General features: G+C 42.9%; 1 protein-coding gene across 3 annotated transcripts in view; it reads right to left on the bottom strand.

Moving 5' to 3' along the window:
• Positions 1–20,168, bottom strand: part of LOC124137375 (serine/threonine-protein kinase SMG1-like) — a 124,255-nt gene extending 104,087 nt beyond the window's left edge. For 2 of the 3 annotated variants that reach the window (XM_048390006.1, XM_048390008.1), the window contains exons 1-8: positions 19,716–20,168; positions 10,367–10,503; positions 8,242–8,300; positions 6,522–6,599; positions 6,147–6,228; positions 5,940–5,987; positions 5,234–5,359; positions 3,147–3,317 (exon numbers count right to left, since the gene is read on the bottom strand). In XM_048390006.1, coding sequence (XP_048245963.1) covers positions 3,147–3,317; positions 5,234–5,359; positions 5,940–5,987; positions 6,147–6,228; positions 6,522–6,599; positions 8,242–8,300; positions 10,367–10,503; positions 19,716–20,076 — 1,062 coding nt within the window. In that variant the 5' untranslated portion in view covers positions 20,077–20,168. Of the gene's footprint in view, positions 1–3,146; positions 3,318–5,233; positions 5,360–5,939; positions 5,988–6,146; positions 6,229–6,521; positions 6,600–8,241; positions 8,301–10,366; positions 10,504–15,472; positions 15,744–19,715 lie in introns of those variants that run through there. The other variant, XM_048390007.1, reaches the window with a different exon arrangement.
• Between the last annotated feature and the right edge of the window lie 706 nt (positions 20,169–20,874).

Raw genomic sequence — 20,874 nt, 5'->3', positions numbered from 1 at the left:
GTGTTATAACGATGTTCAGGTCCTGGAAGGAGGAGATTGCATGTGAGGGTGTCAGTGAAGGTGTTATAGCGATGTTCAGGTCCTGGAAGGAGATTGCATGTTACAGTTTCACCGAAGGTGTTATAATGATGTTCAGGTCCTGGAAGGAGAAGATTGCATGTTACAGTGTCACCGAAGGTGTTATAATGATGTTCAGGTCCTGAAAGGAGGAGATTGCATGTAACAGTGTCGCTAATGGTGTTATAACGATGTTCAGGTCCTGGTAGGAGGAGATTGCATGTTACAGTGTCACTGAATGTGTTATAGCGATGTTCAGGTCCTGGAAGGAGGAGATTGCATGTGAGGGTGTCACTGAAGGTGTTATAACGATGTTCAGGTCCTGGAAGGAGGAGATTGCATGTTACAGTGTCAGTGAATGTGTTATAGCAATGTTCAGGTCCTGGAAGGAGGAGATTGCATGTTACAGTGTCACCGAAGGTGTTATAACGATGTTCAGGTCCTGGAAGGAGGAGATTGCATGTTACAGTGTCAGTGAATGTGTTATAGCAATGTTCAGGTCCTGGAAGGAGGAGATTGCATGTTACAGTGTCACCGAAGGTGTTATAATGATGTTCAGGTCCTGGAAGGAGAAGATTGCATGTTACAGTGTCACCGAAGGTGTTATAATGATGTTCAGGTCCTGGAAGGAGGAGATTGCATGTTACAGTGTCGCTGATGTGGTTATAACGATGTTCAGGTCCTGGAAGGAGGAGATTGCATGTTACAGTGTCAGTGAAGGTGTTATAGCTATGTTCAGGTCCTGGAAGGAGTAGATTGCATGTGAGGGTGTCACTGAAGGTGTTATAACGATGTTCAGGTCCTGGAAGGAGGAGATTGCATGTTACAGTGTCACTGAATGTGTTATAGCAATGTTCAGGTCCTGGAAGGAGGAGATTGCATGTTACAGTGTCAGTGAAGGTGTTATAGCAATGTTCAGGTCCTGGAAGGAGGAGATTGCATGTGAGGGTGTCACTGAAGGTGTTATAGGGATGTTCAGGTCCTGGAAGGAGCAGATTGCATGTGAGGGTGTCAGTGAAGGTGTTATAGCGATGTTCAGGTCCTAGAAGGAGATTGCATGTGAGGGTGTAAGTGAAGGTGTTATAGCGATGTTCAGGTCCTGGAAGGAGGAGATTGCATGTGAGGGTGTCACTGAAGGTGTTATAGCGATGTTCAGGTCCTGGAAGGAGGAGATTGCATGTTACAGTGTCACTGAATGTGTTATAGCAATGTTCAGGTCCTGGAAGGAGGAGATTGCATGTGAGGGTTTCAGTGAAGGTGTTATAGCGATGTTCAGGTCCTGGAAGGAGATTGCATGTGAGGGTGTCAGTGAAGGTGTTATAGAGATGTTCAGGTCCTGGAAGGAGGAGATTGCATGTGAGGGTGTCACTGAAGGTGTTATAGCGATGTTCAGGTCCTGGAAGGAGGAGATTGCATGTTACAGTGTCACTGAATGTGTTATAGCGATGTTCAGGTCCTGGAAGGAGGAGATTGCATGTGAGGGTGTCACTGAAGGTGTTATAACGATGTTCAGGTCCTGGAAGGAGGAGATTGCATGTTACAGTGTCAGTGAATGTGTTATAGCAATGTTCAGGTCCTGGAAGGAGGAGATTGCATGTAACAGTGTCGCCGATGGTGTTATAACGATGTTCAGGTCCTGGAAGGAGGAGATTGCATGTTACAGTGTCACTGAATGTGTTATAGCGATGTTCAGGTCCTGGAAGGAGGAGATTGCATGTGAGGGTGTCACTGAAGGTGTTATAAGGATGTTCAGGTCCTGGAAGGAGGAGATTGCATGTTACAGTGTCACTGAATGTGTTATAGCAATGTTCAGGTCCTGGAAGGAGGAGATTGCATGTTACAGTGTCAGTGAAGGTGTTATAGCAATGTTCAGGTCCTGGAAGGAGGAGATTGCATGTGAGGGTGTCAGTGAAGGTGTTATAGCGATGTTCAGGTCCTGGAAGGAGATTGCATGTGAGGGTGTCAGTGAAGGTGTTATAGCGATGTTCAGGTCCTGGAAGGAGGAGATTGCATGTGAGGGTGTCACTGAAGGTGTTATAGCGATGTTCAGGTCCTGGAAGGAGGAGATTGCATGTTACAGTGTCACTGAATGTGTTATAGCAATGTTCAGGTCCTGGAAGGAGGAGATTGCATGTTACAGTGTCAGTGAAGGTGTTATAGCAATGTTCAGGTCCTGGAAGGAGGAGATTGCATGTGAGGGTGTCAGTGAAGGTGTTATAGCGATGTTCAGGTCCTGGAAGGAGATTGCATGTGAGGGTGTCAGTGAAGGTGTTATAGCGATGTTCAGGTCCTGGAAGGAGGAGATTGCATGTGAGGGTGTCACTGAAGGTGTTATAGCGATGTTCAGGTCCTGGAAGGAGGAGATTGCATGTTACAGTGTCACTGAATGTGTTATAGCAATGTTCAGGTCCTGGAAGGAGGAGATTGCATGTTACAGTGTCACTGAATGTGTTATAGCAATGTTCAGGTCCTGGAAGGAGGAGATTGCATGTTACAGTGTCAGTGAATGTGTTATAGCAATGTTCAGGTCCTGGAAGGAGGAGATTGCATGTGAGGGTGTCAGTGAAGGTGTTATAGCGATGTTCAGGTCCTGGAAGGAGGAGATTGCATGTGAGGGTGTCACTGAAGGTGTTATAGCGATGTTCAGGTCCTGGAAGGAGATTGCATGTTACAGTGTCAGTGAAGGTGTTATAACAATGTTCAGGTAAGTAATAACATATAATGAGGAACAGAATGTCATGACAAATTTATCAGCAATGATTAAAATTTGTTTCCTAGTTTGGGTATTGTAAAGTTGAATTACATGACACGATTAAGTATTCAGGAACTAAAACCCACCCTGATATTAAAACGGTATCCTCTGGACACCAATTATCTGACCTAAGAAGCACTTCCATATCTTTATATAGCGAAATTTAGATGCAACAGAGTCATTTGCAAAGTAAGAAGCAACGAAGACAAAGTGACTCTCAGTCACTGTGATGTTCATTACATAATTGTATAAGACTACACATCGAGCTGAAGATTAACCATGGTGAAATTCAAGTGTCTTACAGTGAATTGGTCCACATCAACAGCTGCCGACTCACCTCGGCATAGGCCTCCATGTCCTCCAGGAACTGTCCAAGCAGAGTGAGGGAGAAGGAGAGGTCCGAAGTCCAGAACATGTGGAAGCTGACCAGAGCCTGGGAGGTGTACCTGATCAGGGCCTCCTTCTGGGTGGCATCAATGTGCCAGCCGACCAGGATGTCCACTGTGTCCTGCAACAACACAGCCACTATTAGCAATAACATCCAGCATCATCTCCAACACAACCAGTCAGCAGGATCATCCAGCAACATTAACACAACCACCATCAGCAAGATCAGCAAGCAACATCAACACAACCACCATCAGCAAGATCAGCAAGCAACATCAACACAACCACCATCAGCAAGATCATCAAGCAACATTAACATAACCATTGTCGGCAAGATCAGCAAGCAACATCAACACAACCACCATCAGCAAGATCATCAAGCAACATCAACACAACCACCATCAGCAAGATCATCAAGCAACATTAACATAACCATTTTCTGCAAGATCAGCAAGCACCATCAACACAACCACCATCAGCAAGATCAGCAAGCACCATCAACACAACCACCATCAGCAAGATCAGCAAGCAACATCAACACAACCACCATCAGCAAGATCATCAAGCAACATTAACATAACCATTGTCTGCAAGATCAGCAAGCACCATCAACACAACCACCATCAGCAAGATCAGCAAGCACCATCAACACAACCACTATCAGCAAGATCAGCAAGCAACATCAACACAACCACCATCAGCAGGATCATCCACCAACATCTCCAAGGATCATAATGGGGGCAAACCCAGGAGTCAAATACCTGAACAAGATGCTCCAGCATGGTAATGATACAACTCTGCCTTGCTGATGTCCTACTGATAACCACGATGGCCTCTGGGTTAAGATACTCTAGCATGGTAATGATACAACTCTGCCTGGCTGATGTCCTACTGATAACCACGATGGCCTCTAGGTTAAGATACTCTAGCATGGTAATGATACAACTCTGCCTGTATGATGTCCTACTGATAACCACGATGGCCTCTGGGTTAAGATACTCTAGCATGGTAATGATACAACTCTGCCTTGCTGCTGTCCTACTGATAACCACGATGGCCTCTGGGTTAAGATACTCTAGCATGGTAATGATACAACTCTGCCTGGCTGATGTCCTACTGATAACCACGATGGCCTCTGGGTTAAGATACTCTAGCATGGTAATGATACAACTCTGCCTGTATGATGTCCTACTGATAACCACGATGGCCTCTGGGTTAAGATACTCTAGCATGGTAATGATACAACTCTGCCTTGCTGCTGTCCTACTGATAACCACGATGGCCTCTGGGTTAAGATACTCTAGCATGGTAATGATACAACTCTGCCTTGCTGCTGTCCTACTGATAACCACGATGGCCTCTGGGTTAAGATACTCTAGCATGGTAATGATACAACTCTGCCTTGCTGCTGTCCTACTGATAACCACGATGGCCTCTGGGTTAAGATACTCTAGCATGGTAATGATACAACTCTGCCTTGCTGCTGTCCTACTGATAACCACGATGGCCTCTGGGTTAAGATGCTCTAGCATGGTAATGATACAACTCTGCCTGGCTGATGTGCTACTGATAACCACGATGGCCTCTGGGTTAAGATGCTCTAGCATGGTAATGATACAACTCTGCCTGGCTGATGTGCTACTGATAACCATGATGGCCTCTGGGTTAAGATACTCTAGCATGGTAATGATACAACTCTGCCTGGCTGATGTGCTACTGATAACCATGATGGCCTCTGGGTTAAGATACTCTAGCATGGTAAGGATACAATTCTGCCTGGCTGGTGTCCTACTGATAACCACGATGGCCTCTGGGGTACTCAATCCCCTGAGAAATGGTTCAAAATATATACACTTATCTTGAAATTTCACCTGAAAAACTAAATTTCCTAGAACATTTGGGAGATTTTAAGAACCCAAAAGTATCAGATTTTCATCATTTCATACAAATGTTTACATACATCTATTGTTAAACAGGCATCTGAAAGAAATGTACCCACACTATAGTAACTATATCAGTTGGCAAGATGTCACTCACCCTAAAGTGCATGCTGAAGATGTGTGGGTAGATCTTGGCAATAAACATGATGACATCTACCACAGCCGTCAGTAGTTCTGGCGTGTCAGCATTCTCCAGCAAGGTCTGTATCTTCTCCATCACCAGCTACAACAGCAGCAGCAATATCTCCACCATCAACAGCAGAATGTAGCAATACAAACATACATCATGATTGTCTGTTTCCTTGGCTTCAAATACCAAGCCGGTTTTCTTACTATTCAGTGAGTGAGTGAGTATGGCTTTACGCTGCTTTTAGCAATATCACAGCAGGGGTCCCCAGAAATGGGCTTCACACATTATACCCATGTCGGGAATGGAACCCAGGTCTTCAGGGTGACGAGCCATGCTTTAACCACTAGGCTACCCATAAGAAGCTTGACTTATGACTTATGAGGAACAACTTGGATCACGAGAAACAATCCCGCCATGACAGCAAACGTCACGTTTATCTGTTTATTACATGCATCTGCCCTTCCACCAAATACAGCCATGCTTTTATTCAATACGTAGTTGATGCCAGTGGTTCACACTGGTTCATTTTCTAGGACATTGTATGATCCACAAAATCCTAAAGATGTTTTACAATTTTGGTAATGGTATAGAGGGATTTCTTATCAAAATCTGCTAAAATCATGAAAATGTCCCATGACATTTGTCTCTAGCAACATCTCTGCATCAAGCTTACCTGCATAAGTTCTGCAGCATTCTGTCTCTTTTCATCACAACGCAAAGTCTGAAACAAATGACAAGTGGACTAGGGTGAACGATTGAGTTCACAGTTTTGCATCAGGTAATTCAACTTACAAATCCCCCCCCTCACAAACTGTACAAAAGCACTTAGTCTGCCTCTGTAAGTACACAGCCTGAGGGCGCCTGCCGACATGGTTCCTACCTCAAGCAAGGCCAGGAGATAGAAGGTCTTCACCTCGTCCTCAAACACTGTCTCGGTCTGGCCAAACAACCACTGGAAAAAGCTGAAAATTGGAAATACATCATGTGATGAAAAAATGGTTATAACAAACAATACGAAGCCCTGATCAAAAACATTTGCTTCTCATCATGTTCCGACTTAGGACTGTTGCCAGGTGACAGCGTACACTGTTGTTTTATAACTGATGAAGTATGCTGTAATATTTACTATGCGGTCATAATGATTTTATTTTTAAACTTAAACATGTTATCTTTAAAAGAAAGTGCAAGAACCAAGAAAATGTAAGATGGTTTTCTACAGCCTTATCTTGAAAAGTCTCAATCGTGTCACTCTTACCTCTGCATATCCTGACCAACAGCACTGCCTATAGCTCCAATAGACAAGGCTACTTCCACCTTCACCTCCCGGTACCCTCTACAACAAAACACAGGAAATCTTTCATTTCCAAGGACTGATACCTCCCTACATATCAGTGTTAGAAATAAAGGGTGACCTTGACATTTTCTGCTGTAGTAATTGAAGATCCCCTAATTCTTGAATGAATAACATCAGGGTCCATGACCATGTTGACTTTCTTTATACATCCATTTGGAACAATGGCTAGGAGAGTTTTATATCATATATTTTATCAGTTGCAATGACGTCATCATTTGAGGTCTATATTCAAACATGCGGTGATGAAGACATAGTCATTGCAAGGTAATACACAGAGGCAGTTCAGGTGAGGTGAGGGGAAATTGGGTTTAACATCGCTTCCAAGATTATTGCACTTATAAAGCGACGTGCATGCACATGTGTGTGTGTGTGTGTGTGTGTGTGTGTGTGTGTGGCTGCTTGTACTAGTAGTTACGGGCAGCCAAAATTTTAACTACTATTTTTAGCACAACAAACTGACTTTTCTTAAACTTCTAAGGAATACAAGCAAAGCAAAAAATAATGAAGACACCTTTATTAGTTCTTGACATATTGACAACCAAACATCCATTGTAAAAGTCGTGGGCAAATTTAATTACATTTGGACAAGTTCAGCATTAATTCATTACTAGTTAGGACTGATGCCAATTTATAGGGCTAGCCTAGTGAGATACCATGCTGCAGTTTAACATGAATACGCCACTCAGACACAGTATACTGACTCCGAGCCGACCTTGTTTTAGCCCCTAAATGCTGAGCGCCAGACAGGGTAACAACAAGTACGTCTTTTGGTATGACACGGCCGGGGGTCGAACCCCAGACCTACTGCTCTCCGGGTGGACACTATACCACTAGACCACGGAGGCGGTCAGTGGCAGTTCAGTTTGGCTTGGTTTACCTATTTATCTGAAGAAGACAGGCTCATGGAATTCAAGCCTGGCCATTTTCCAGTGGTTCTGTATGATTGGTTGGTTCGTTGGTTTGTTGTTTAACGCTGTACTCAGCAATATTCCAGCTATAAAACGGGGGTCTATAAATAATCAAGTCTGGACCAGACAATCCAGTGATTTATATCATGAGCATCGATCCACGCAATTGGGATCAATGACATGCACCAACCAAGTCAGCAAGCCTGACCACCCGATCCCGTTAGTCGCCTTTTACGACAAGCATAGTCGCCTTTTACAGCAAGCATGGGTTGCTGAGGACCTATTCTACCCCGGATCGTCTAGGTTGTTTCTGCATGGAGTATCAACAAACAGTGTTGCCAGTGATCGATTCATCCAGACATACTTATGGTGAAACGATACAGCAGGTCACAACTGTGATACGCATATTTACAACAAATCGTGTGGAAACTTATTGAAAATAAATATTTCAGAGCAGATTCAAAAGGAACAGCTAGATTTAGATGCAGGTTTGTTGTGGCTAGTTTTAGTAAAGAACTTGAAATGCTAATTACAACACATTTTAAGATTTTTGACAGACAAACACGCTGGGGGTAATTAAATGAGAAGTAAGAAATTTATTTTAGCAAGTGTATGGTCTTGTATCGATACAGTAAAAAATGCATCGTGTATGGTATTGTCACATGAAGTCATTGTGATGTATCATTTCACCCTTAGACATACTGCCGACTGACCTCTCAAAGAAGATCCCAGGCAGGGCAGCCAGTAGGTCATCTGCTGACTTCACAGCAGCCTGCAAAAACAGAGTTAACATGGAGTAAAACAGGAAAACACTGACACAAGGTGATGTTTGTTTGCTGTTTAATGCTTGACTCAGCAATTTTCCAGCTATATGACAGCGGCCTGTAACTAATCTAGTCTGGACCAGACAGTCGAGTGTTTGATAAAATAGTGAGAAACAATCCACACTGTAGTGTCAGAGTCTGATGACACGCCATCGCCCGAGGCACCCCTTACAACAAGCATAGGTTGCTGGAGACCTATCTAATGCAGAATGCACATGGGGGGCCACCAGGTGAACACACTGACTCCCATCAACACTTGTCTACATAATGCCCCAGAATCTCTCTACACTCACGTCCAAGTCAACTATTAGAATTGGTACCAGCAAAAGTAAGTAAAATTAGTTGCAATGACTCTTGTAAACAGATACTAGTAACCACAGTAACAAAGTTAGACAAAGCCGCTGTAATATTTCTGTTGTTTGGTGTTTAACACCGCACTCAGCAATATTACAGCTATATGACTGACCGTTCAGTTAGAAATATACAACCTATCATTTAACTTTACAAGCTACACATTTGCTCACTGGCCAAACATCCCTAGGGCAGTGCTCAGAAAGTAACAGAGACGCTTGAATCAACATCTTCAATGAAAAAATGAATTTAAACGAGCCAAGAGAGAGTCCCTATCAAACCAAGTTGGACAGGAAAGTGCATCATAAACCAGAGGTGGCTTCATCGATAGCTAGCATTATCAGCTAACGACCATATTGAATATTCCAACAACAGTGGACCGGGCATTCAACAAAATCTATTACTACTATTGTTCCTACTGCTCCAGGGGGGCAGTTAGAGTGTTCGCTCGTCACGCCGAAGACCTGGGTTCAATTCCCGACATGGGTACAATGTGTGAAGCCCAGTTCTGGTGTCCCCTGTCATGATATTGCTAAAAGTGGCGTAAAACCATACTCATTCACTCACTGATCATAGGATTAATTTATCAGCTATGTATTTGCAATATCATGAACATGATGAATGAATCATAAAGTCAAAGATTCTGCTTGCTCATGACTTAGATGACTGGGCACTGTACAAGACACAACAGCATGAGATATTGGCAATAGTCCTGTATTCCTTGCCAAATTGCCCAAAATTTAGGGTATCATAAGGACCAGTAGAAATTTGCCATTTTAAGAGGTTTTGCTATATGTTATCATTATAAGGACTAGTAGACCAAAACTGTTAGTTTCTACCACTGTACAACAACTCGCTGTGCAGGCTTGCATTCATAAGCAAGCCAGAAACCTATGGCTGTGGGTTTCAATCTCAGACTGACACAGATTATGTTTCTAGGTTTGTGAGCACTGTACTTGTGCTCATGGATTTCACCAAAGAAGTAAACGTCGAAGAGCTGCATCACTTCAGGCTTTCCTCCCAAGTGAAGCTGACCCACCGTGATATATATATACATAGCCTAAACAACATCCAAGCAGTGTCACTCACTCACTCACTCACTCACTCACTCACTCACCATGCTCACTGACTCATTACTTATACATGTACATGTTTTCAGGTTTCCCATTTTCTAGAAACACTGGAAACCAGACCATATAGCATGTGGTTTTATCAATACACAATCTTATTCTTTCTTATTTCTTATTCCTAAACACTGCTAAAAGATCCTTCATAATGATTATGTCTTCCCTCCTTCTACAGTGTGTAGATAGTCTTTACATGGTGGTATTGTCGTGTTATCTCCTACCTTCCCTCCTTCTACAGTGTGTAGATAGTCTTTACATAGTGGTATTGTCGTGTTATCTCCTACCTTCCCTCCTTCTACAGTGTGTAGATAGTCTTTACATGGTGGTATTGTCGTGTTATCTCCTACCTTCCCTCCTTCTACAGTGTGTAGATAGTCTTTACATAGTGGTATTGTCGTGTTATCTCCTACCTTCCCTCCTTCTACAGTGTGTAGATAGTCTTTACATGGTGGTATTGTCATGTTATCTCCTACCTTCCCTCCTTCTACAGTGTGTAGATAGTCTTTACATGGTGGTATTGTCGTGTTATCTCCTACCTTCCCTCCTTCTACAGTGTGTAGATAGTCTTTAAGTTGCTTGGCTGCTGTGAGTCTTCGGTCTCGATCTGCATCTCGGAGCAAACGCCGCATCACCTTGGACAGTCGAGACTCATCAGTGAAAGTCTTGCCTGGTTCTGAAAGCAGAATATATTTCTATTGGCCCAAACTGTAATACATTGTAGATCCACATGTACACATGTTTCTCACTTTTGTGAGATCAAATACAAATAGGCAATCACCAGTTTGAAATTTCAACAGATTGTTGGAACAATCCCTCTGAGGTTGGACAAGCCCTAGAACTACCATGAATTTGTTTGTTTCTTGTTTGCTTAACGCTAGATATGACAGATATGACAACAGTCTGTAAATAATCCAGTCTGGACAAGACAACCTAGTGATTGATATCATGTGCATCGATCTTTGCAATTTGGATACGAAGATATGCATCAGCGCGCTTGACCATCCGATCTACTGAGGCTTCCTCACAAAGTCATCCATCTAACCCACTCAGCCACCAAGGCTTCCTCACAAAGTCATCCATCTAACCCACTCAGCCACCGAGGCTCCTTCACAAAGTCATCCATCTAACCCACTCAGCCACCAAGGCTCCTTCACAAAGTCTTCTATCTTACCCACTCAGCCACCGAGGTTTCCTCACAAAGTCATCCATCTAACCCACTCAGCCACCAAGGCTCCCACACAAAGTCATTTATCTAACCCACTCAGCCACCAAGGCTCCCTCACAAAGTCATCCATCTAACCCACTCAGCCACCAAGGCTCCTTCACAAAGTCATCCATCTAACCCACTCAGCCACCAAGGCTCCTTCACAAAGTCATCCATCTAACCCACTCAGCCACCAAGGCTCCTTCACAAAGTCGTCCATCTAACCCACTCAGCCACCAAGGCTCCTTCACAAAGTCATCCATCTAACCCACTCAGCCAACTAGGCTCACACACAAAGTCATCCATCTAACCCACTCAGCCACCAAGGCTTCCTCACAAAGTCATCCATCTAACCCACTCAGCCACCGAGGCTCCCACACAAAGTCATCCATCTAAACCACTCAGCCACCAAGGCTCCTTCACAAAGTCATCCATCTAACCCACTCAGCCACCAAGGCTCCTTCACAAAGTCATCCATCTAACCCACTCAGCCACCAAGGCTCCTTCACAAAGTCATCCATCTAACCCACTCAGCCACCGAGGCTCCTTCACAAAGTCATCCATCTAACCCACTCAACCACCAAGGCTCCTTCACAAAGTCATCCATCTAACCCACTCAGCCACCGAGGCTTCATCACAAAGTCATCCATCTAACCCTATCAGCCACCAAGGCTCCCACACAAAGTCATCCATCTAACCCACTCAGCCACCAAGGCTCCTTCACAAAGTCAACCATCTAACCCACTCAGACAACTAGGCTCCCACACAAAGTCATCCATCTAACCCACTCAGCCACCAAGGCTCCTTCACAAAGTCATCCATCTAACCCACTCAGCCACCAAGGCTCCTTCACAAAGTCATCCATCTAACCCACTCAGACAACTAGGCTCCCACACAAAGTCATCCATCTAACCCACTCAGCCACCGAGGCTCCTTCACAAAGTCATCTATCTTACCCACTCAGCCACCAAGGCTCCTTCACAAAGTCAACCATCTAACCCACTCAGCCACCGAGGCTCCTTCACAAAGTCATCCATCTAACCCACTCAGCCACCAAGGCTCCCACACAAAGTCATCCATCTAACCCACTCAGCCACCAAGGCTCCCACACAAAGTCATCCATCTAACCCACTCAGCCAACTAGGCTCCCACACAAAGTCATCCATCTAACCCACTCAGCCACCAAGGCTCCTTCACAAAGTCATCCATCTAACCCACTCAGCCAACTAGGCTCCCACACAAAGTCATCCATCTAACCCACTGAGCCACCAAGGCTCCTTCACAAAGTCATCCATCTAACCCACTCAGCCACCAAGGCTCCCACACAAAGTCATCCATCTAACCCACTCAGCCACCAAGGCTCCTTCACAAAGTCATCCATCTAACCCACTCAGCCACCAAGGCTCCTTCACAAAGTCAACCATCTAACCCACTCAGCCACCAAGGCTCCCACACAAAAGCCATCCATCTAACCCACTCTGCCACCAAGGCTCCTTCACAAAGTCATCCATCTAACCCACTCAGCCACCAAGGCTCCTTCACAAAGTCATCCATCTAACCCACTCAGCCAACTAGGCTCCCTCACCACGTCATCCATCTAACCCACTCAGCCACCAAGGCTCCTTCACAAAGTCATCCATCTAACCCACTCAGCCACCAAGGCTCCTTCACAAAGTCATCCATCTAACCCACTCAGCCAACTAGGCTCACACACAAAGTCATCCATCTAACCCACTCAGCCACCAAGGCTTCCTCACAAAGTCATCCATCTAACCCACTCAGCCACCGAGGCTCCCACACAAAGTCATCCATCTAAACCACTCAGCCACCAAGGCTCCTTCACAAAGTCATCCATCTAACCCACTCAGCCACCAAGGCTCCTTCACAAAGTCATCCATCTAACCCACTCAGCCACCAAGGCTCCTTCACAAAGTCATCCATCTAACCCACTCAGCCACCGAGGCTCCTTCACAAAGTCATCCATCTAACCCACTCAACCACCAAGGCTCCTTCACAAAGTCATCCATCTAACCCACTCAGCCACCGAGGCTTCATCACAAAGTCATCCATCTAACCCTATCAGCCACCAAGGCTCCCACACAAAGTCATCCATCTAACCCACTCAGCCACCAAGGCTCCTTCACAAAGTCAACCATCTAACCCACTCAGACAACTAGGCTCCCACACAAAGTCATCCATCTAACCCACTCAGCCACCAAGGCTCCTTCACAAAGTCATCCATCTAACCCACTCAGCCACCAAGGCTCCTTCACAAAGTCATCCATCTAACCCACTCAGACAACTAGGCTCCCACACAAAGTCATCCATCTAACCCACTCAGCCACCGAGGCTCCTTCACAAAGTCATCTATCTTACCCACTCAGCCACCAAGGCTCCTTCACAAAGTCAACCATCTAACCCACTCAGCCACCGAGGCTCCTTCACAAAGTCATCCATCTAACCCACTCAGCCAACTAGGCTCCCACACAAAGTCATCCATCTAACCCACTCAGCCACCAAGGCTCCTTCACAAAGTCATCCATCTAACCCACTCAGCCAACTAGGCTCCCACACAAAGTCATCCATCTAACCCACTGAGCCACCAAGGCTCCTTCACAAAGTCATCCATCTAACCCACTCAGCCACCAAGGCTCCCACACAAAGTCATCCATCTAACCCACTCAGCCACCAAGGCTCCTTCACAAAGTCATCCATCTAACCCACTCAGCCACCAAGGCTCCTTCACAAAGTCAACCATCTAACCCACTCAGCCACCAAGGCTCCCACACAAAAGCCATCCATCTAACCCACTCTGCCACCAAGGCTCCTTCACAAAGTCATCCATCTAACCCACTCAGCCACCAAGGCTCCTTCACAAAGTCATCCATCTAACCCACTCAGCCACCAAGGCTCCTTCACAAAGTCATCCATCTAACCCACTCAGCCACCAAGGCTCCTTCACAAAGTCATCCATCTAACCCACTCAGCCACAAGTAATTAGATCGCTGACTTGATTGTGTTCTGGCAATTTGGTGTGGGTTGAAAATATATGCACACAGGGCAACAACAATGACTTCAAAATTAAAGTCTAACCAATCTATTTTTAAGCTTCAACAATTGTAAACACAGAGTAACTGACCATTCTGTCAAATTGAAACGCCAAATATTGTGTGAACTTCATGTTAAAAACTTTTGTACTGCTGCAGATCATGCAGATATCATAAATATGTAGTACTTGGGGATCAGGGAAATAGACCAGGGTTGCATTGTCAATCATCTTTGATCATTGGTCAATAACCAGTTCCTTTCAACATGTTCAACTGACCTTCTCTATATGATGTATAACATATCAGAGATTTATATAGACCTGCTCTGAGGCTGATATTTGGCCCCAAGTCTGCAGCTAAAGTCATTCAAAATTCCCAAATTGGAATCATAGATTTCCCAATTCATTATGATTCATGTACTAACTAATAACCAAGTTAGCGGTAGACAAATGGTAATGATAACATATACATGTGCCCTGGTAGCAAAACTCTAAAAAATGGCAAATATCTACTCGTCCTTATGATACCTTTACTATTGGGCAGTTTGGTAAGTACTATGGGACTAGTGCCAATTTCTAACGCCGTTATTTTGAGAGGATGAGTTGTTCCCTATAGATGCAGCAGTGGCCGAACAATTGCATCGAAAAGTGGGAGAGACATGACAATTGGTATTAGGAGAAAAGGTACAGACAATTGACATGAGAATTGTGAGAATATGCGGGACATACCAAACTTAACCCACCCGTTCTTTGACTTGTCTGAGATTGCTGAGGTCGGATTCTATTCAGGGAGTCATCATTATTAAAATATGTTTGAACATTTTATCATCATCCTCAAAGAGGCTGTACATGATGTTGATATCTCACATAAGAAATACGTAAATGACTCATGGTTGTTTATCATACAGTAAAACCCTCCACCCTCATGGTTTATTCTCACTGCAGTGTTATTGTACGATAAATAACTCTAACTCGTTGTTTATTTCTTAAATGAATATCTTAAAGAAATGTCATTAATCATGTTAACCGGCAATAATTTCACATGTCTAAAGCATGTTTAGATATATGTTGTAAATATCATCTTGAACAAAGTTAACCACATTAACAGTAGTTGTGTCTAGAATATGTACAGCACTGAAGAATTGTAGACATGCTGTGTGATCATGATAAGCATTAGTGATAAGAACAAGTCAATTAACAGCTGTTACAAAAATACTATTGTCAACAATGTGGACGAATGCCATGGCAATAGACATGTAAATTATTCAAGAATTACATGCAGTTTATTGATTCTCTAAATCAAAAACATAATTCATATTTAATGTTACTGATTTGACATTTGTATGTCAGAATGTTCAAGCTCAAGTAACAGTACTGGAAAAGCTACCCTACCATCGAGAGTAGGGTAAAACTCTGTACAATGACTGTCAGCATGTTCATTGCTCCATGAATCATAGTTAGGCTCCTCCAATCCCTGCTCCAGCCCATCAATGTCAATCATGTCAATTTCAGTTACATAATGTTGACAAAACTCCATAGCAGGGCCATATCTTCCAACTTGCTATCACCACCACAACATACAAGTCCCCATGTTAAACAGTCCACTGTCAGTGTTACGAGGTCAGGTTACACCTCAGCCATATGCTACACGACCCACATCCATATGTCAGCTTCAAACAGTCCCAGTTGCAGTCTTCACTGCCGTGCATTTTCCAATTAAACCTGTGTCAGCAAAGGGAACACTGCATTGATTGCTGTACCTGTGCTCATGTGATACTGACATGCAGGTGTGTACGTTCAGTCCAGCTTGAAATGTACATGCATTTGACAAGTGTCTATGTGAGGCACAGAGGAATATATTCAGTCCAGCTTCAAATATACATGCAATCGACAACTGTCTATGTGAGGCACAGAGGAAATACACACAGTCAATACTGCAGTGGTTACAACCTGTGCTAACAGATAGCAGTGTGGGAACACACACATCTGTTCATTTATAATACATATATACTTTGTATTAACAGCCAATAGGAACACACAGTCAGGGACACCTGTTGATAAACGTGGCGACAGGTTTACTTGTTATGAAGATCATCCTTGGAACATTGGTGACAACGCTTCTGCAGGGATACTAACACGAGATTAACCGATGCATGCCTATAAACATATGTACGTATTACTTTGTTATAAATTAATAACCACAGTGAAGCAGAATTCGTCACAAACATGAAACGATATGAAATCACATAGTGACCTAGAAAAATAGCTGTTAGCAATATTGACCACACAGACTCATGAACGTGTTCACAGATAAACCTGATGATGGATCATGTGTATGTCTGGGACGTTACTTTTCACAGAAATCTGAAATCATGGAAATATTTATATTGGTTTTATTTGTTTATTTTGAACTGAACAATTCAACATAGGTGACCAAAAAATCAAACTGAGGAACTTTGGTGAGAAAGATATACAGCTGGAAAAAGTTGAGCACCATCCCTTGTCTACTTGCATATATTCCTAATTCCATTGTATGTTTAGGAAATATGTACATGTGACACTGATCTCAGTTTGATGAATGTCTACAATGCCAGCAATGTAGAGAAACAGAGGAGGCAACAACATAGCTAAATAACTACTGCCAGGGAACAGCTGCAAAACATGGCATTAGACATGTTAGAAATTCAAATTTGGTTTTAATATTTCAATATGAGTACATGTATTTCACTTGGTAAATAAAAACAAAGAGTTTTCATTAAGAGGTGTGGTGAGGTTAAATGAGGTTTAACATTGTGTCCAAGATTATTGCACTGTGAGTGAGTGAGCTTGTAAGTGAGCGAACGTGCGTGCGTGAGAGAGACACCATGCTGCAGTTTAAGAGTGAATACCCCACTCACACAATAGACTGGCTCTGAGCCCGACCAGTCCTTGTTTCAGCTCCTTAATGCCATGCCGAGCACCAGGCAGGGTAACAACAAGTACCATCTTTAATGTCTTTTAGCATGACTTGACCAGGGACTGAACCCCAGACCTTCCGCTTTCCATGCGGGTGCTCTTTACCAGTTGACCACGGAGGTGGTCTAGTTCGTTAGAAACTAAGTATATTGTTTAGATGGAAATATGTAGAAGGGGTGCTATATTTTCAGGAGGATAGTTAGCATGATTAGGTTATATCATGTATCATGATGTTTAATGCTGCTCTCAGCAATATTCCAGCTATATGACGTCAGTCTGTAACTAATTGAGTCTGGACCAGACAATCCAGTGATTGACATCATAAGTTTTGATCTATGCAAATGGGATACAATGACATGCATCAACCAAGTCAGCGAGCCTGACCAACCGATCCCATCAGTCGCCTGTTACGACAAGCATGGGTTGCTGAAGACTATTCTACCCCGGTTCTTCACGGGTGTATCATGATGTATGCGTCACATGTTATATGACCAGGCTGACTGTACTGTCACCAATCCTGCTGGTTGCTTGCCTTCATGTGATATTTGACTGCTTTAGTAATCATGTTGATGCCATCATGGCTATCTCTCTACATATTGAATGCTGTCTAAATCCATTATCTGATCAAAATTTGTCAAAGTCATCATCTTGAAACACGGCTGGTAGCAACTAAAGCATCACATGACCTGATCACCTCAATCATGTTAATTCTAGCCTGTGACCCAATTGATAATCCTGATATAAGTGATAATCCTGATAATGTGGACATGGTTGATAACATGAACTATTTTGACAGCAGGATTTCAAATTAGCTACAGTCCTCTACTAGTGTTAGTCTGTTATTAGGTTTAACTATGTACTTGTACATGTCCTGGTTGTTTAAAATGAATGAATGTTTTAGTGCTACTTCATTGGTCCTTCACAAAGTAATAACATGACAAGCATGGGATGCTCTACTTTTCCATTCTTCAGTGAAAACAACTATTGTAATCACATCCCTTGCCCCAACACAGCGAATAATGATGACACTGCCATATCCAATACTGAGGATGGACATGTATCAACATCTTAAAAGGATTTCAGATTGGTTCATTTTCAAAAACATTGACTGATCATGCTGATTGTTATCCTAACTGTCCTTCATATTATTTTCAAATTTTGTATTGATGTAAAATGTCACTATTATGCAGATCAAATTTTGAGAATATCTTGATGTCATTTGTTTGCAGCAAAATCACTGTTTAACTTTGTAAATAGATGGTATTGGACATGTTGGACGATTGAGTCAGTCAAACTGTAGTCTACATTATGTCAACAGAGTTGCAAATCAAAAAGTCACTTTTATCACATCTCAAAACTTTAGTATACACACAATTTTCATTTCAGATTGTGGCGATGCGGTTTAGTGATACTTCCAAATGAATTGACTGTTGTAATGGAACATGTGTGTTGATACTGACTGCGATATCTCTCCCACTTTTGGGTGTGATTGTTCAGCTATTGCGTTCATCTGTGCTGTCCAGCTACATGTATGGGGAACAACTCACAAGACACTTCCCTCTAAAAAAATAACGTCATCCAATTTACGAGCACATGTTCAAATCTCCAGAAATAAGGTCACATCAATTTTCTGATATGTGCCCATTATTTGAACATTTTAAATATTCCAGAGGTACACCCACACTTGCCCATACAGCGCAGTGCTAAACTGACCCATTGTCTTTGAAAATGTGGGCCTTTTTTTCAAATATATGGGCTAGAATTATCACTGCATACTGCATGCCATGAAAAGGAATGCTTATCATGCCTATACTGAACTTGTTGCACTATATGATACTGTAATCATTAAATCAATGGCTTGGTGAAGAAATGACGTTGAAAAGGGATGAATAGTCGGAGAAGGGCAACAGCAGTCAAGTTATTTGACTGCAGTATTTTGCTACATGCTCTATGCTGAGCAACAGGTGTGGTCTAAAAATGTTTGAAAGATTGCTCATTCCAGTGGCTGGAGACAGCCATAACTCATAGGGCACAAACACATGCCTCGAACAATTTTGTGGCTGCTGTGGTACGGATACTGTAGTTTGTATATGTTTGGGATAACCCCGCAGCATGTGTGATGGTTGACACTATTTTGCCTTATTTCTTCAAATGTTCAATTCCCCATTTTTGAAACTTTCACCAATCATTGATATTAATGTAGATGCACCATATTGATTGACAGGAATGATTGAACAATGTTAGAAAGGAAACGTTAGATCAGGGGGTTGGTAATTTGAACGTCAAGACGTCAGACTATTATGACATAACACAGAAAGTGTACTTTATCGCAGGATAAAGTACTGTTGGCACCAATAATATTTTGGCAAAGAATCTTAGAATCATTACTACTGAGGCAAGTGGTAAAATAATTAGCATAATATGTAAGCACTTAGTATATATAAAGTCACCACATGTCACCCCTCCATCAAGTTTATGTTAGTAATATACCCAAAATAGGGGAAACGATAGGAAATCTGTCCTGGTCTGGATGTTACCGGTGTAACGAATTCTGCGAACAGGGTATTTTCGTTTCGAACATGTTACTCTTGTGCACGCTTTTTTTGTGTGCACATACTGGAACACAATCGCATACACACGTTACTAAAATCAACAGCTGTGATAATGTTAATGAACAAACCTATTGTCTTTTTCTCTGACAGAGATGAAGTTGTTTGGGGTGGCGGAGGAGCACCCGACTTTGTGTCGTATCTGCGGAAGCCTTTGGCGTTAGAATTAAAATTTCGTTCATCTTCCCGTCGAGGTTTGGGTCCACCATTCTTGTATACACCTCTACCCTTTGGCGGAGGCCTTGGCGAGGTCTTCCTGTCAAAGGAACGAGCTTTGGGGTCATATTTCGAGGCAGTCGAGACCTTTTCAGGGCTTCCACTTTCGCTCAAGTTGGATCGTGAATTTTCACCCGACCCATTCGCTGACTTGTCATGGTTTTTATCCAAATTTTCTTGTGATTTTTGCTTAACTCCACCAGACTTGTCACTCATTACATGTATTGTGGCTCAAACTATCATAATGTCAGAAGTTTTACATATCAGTCAGTTGAAGTTGCAACCTACAATCCGCCATTACGTCTTGACAGCTGTAACGCACACATTTATTCAAGGCTTGTCATTGGTCAAAATGAAGCGGGGAATCCTCAGTTCTAAAAATAGCGCTACGCCAGTTAAAGATCTGACAAGCATGAGCTGTGTTTTCTCAGCTGACCATATAGATATATTTACCTTCTGTACGGTTAACCGACGTGGTGTAACAGAAAGCAAACCACATTCATTTGACATTACCAAATAACGCCCAGAAAATACGTTTCATTTAGTAGATTCTAAGCAATAGTTCGATCAACCCCGGTCGCGAAAAAGTATTTAGAAATTACTAAAAGTCGATGATCATGTCTTATTCCTGGTACCGTATTCGACGTAATAAGTGCCCAGGGCGCTCTCAAAATTAGAAATAGGGGGCTCTTATTAGAATATTATTTTGGTGAAAAAAAACAGAGTTAAAAGATAAAGTTCGTGGTGTATGCTGACGGCCTGAAATGTTTATATACGACAGATATATTTTTGCAGAATTTATTTGCCCATAAAGGGTGCATATAACACACAAGTGCGTATTATACGCGAATAAATAAGTCTTGTGTACATTGATCAATCGGAAGGGGTGCTAATTGGGTTTGTTCACTAGCCAACATATTAGCAAATATCGCCGTGGGCGCTTATTAGAGCGGGGCGCTTATTACGTCGAATACGGTATATGAAATTTGCTTCTGACGCCGACTGCATGCAAGA

Source organism: Haliotis rufescens, unplaced genomic scaffold (genome assembly GCF_023055435.1).
Source record: "Haliotis rufescens isolate VD_foot unplaced genomic scaffold, xgHalRufe1.0.p SCAF_80, whole genome shotgun sequence".
Lineage (NCBI taxonomy): Eukaryota > Metazoa > Mollusca > Gastropoda > Lepetellida > Haliotidae > Haliotis > Haliotis rufescens.
Note: the sequence above shows the minus strand (reverse complement) of the source record. Positions and strands in the feature narration are given on the sequence as shown.